Source organism: Wasmannia auropunctata, unplaced genomic scaffold (assembly GCF_000956235.1).
Source record: "Wasmannia auropunctata unplaced genomic scaffold, wasmannia.A_1.0 LD335415.1, whole genome shotgun sequence".
In the NCBI taxonomy this organism is placed as follows: Eukaryota; Metazoa; Arthropoda; class Insecta; order Hymenoptera; family Formicidae; genus Wasmannia; species Wasmannia auropunctata.
The window spans coordinates 1-931 of NW_012027475.1; the positions used below are offsets into that span (position 1 = coordinate 1).

The 931-nt window shown below is 39.0% G+C and overlaps 1 protein-coding gene across 1 annotated transcript in view; it reads right to left on the minus strand.

Moving 5' to 3' along the window:
• Positions 1-213: 213 nt before the first annotated feature.
• The window catches only part of LOC105457002 (uncharacterized protein K02A2.6-like), a gene marked incomplete at its 5' end in the record, with an annotated part of 4,269 nt that continues 3,551 nt past the window's right edge, over positions 214-931 (minus strand). Inside the window, one exon of the mRNA XM_011701399.1 lies at positions 214-849. Coding sequence (XP_011699701.1) covers positions 214-849 — 636 coding nt within the window. The remainder of the gene's footprint in view (positions 850-931) is intronic.

Below are 931 nucleotides of genomic sequence, written 5' to 3' on the forward strand. Positions count from 1 at the left end.
TCATAGTTTATTCAATCCGCCACATAAATAATTAGCTTTTTAATTCGGTTTTCGCTTGCATTACATTGGAGCCTGTCTATTTAACTAATTTAGTAATCATTATAAAAGTTTAGTCACCACCTTAAAACTGCTCAATAATTATCAAAGTAAAGTCTTATATAATAAAATCGCATACCTATTTACAATTCTTTACAATTACTTTTCTTATAAATTTCATTCGGCTTTTCCGTTTTCCTTGGGGCTACTTATTTTAATCCAAGGCTTTAGTTTATCGGCTGACATAATTGTGTTCAGCGGCTTTTGTTTTATATTAAACCCGGGTATGTCGGTAATGACAAATCGGTTCTTTTTCAGAACTGTTTTAACTAAGTACGGACCCTTATATTTCGGCACGAGCTTCTGATTAGATCCCGGCTTATGTTGAAGAACTTTTACTAGCACAAAGTCACCCGCCTGATACAATTTATTCTTTTTATGACGCTTATCATATTGTATTTTATTATATTCCTGCAATCGACGGTTCACAATTTTCGCAGAATCTCTCAACTCCTCGCGTTCCTTTTCAAAATTTACGTCAGAGTCCCGAAGAGTGTCGATAAGCGCGCGCAAGCTTTCATCTCCCTTATACCGTTGTTCATAGCCCAGTAACAATTTGCTCGGAGTGGTTCCAATTGCTTTATTGAGGGTGTTGTTAATCACATATTGAGCCCCGCCTAAGATGTCCTTCCATTCTGCTGGGTTTTCGGCCATCTTAGCCAGCGTGGATTTTAAAAATCGATTTACTCGTTCCACCTGGCCATTAGCCCAGGGGGATGCCACCGCCGTCAGCACATGCTTTATATTATTTTCCTGTACAAAGGCCATGAAACTGCCCGAGGTAAATGCCGTACCTCGATCACTAATTATTTGCCTCGGTCGGCCGAATAGATCA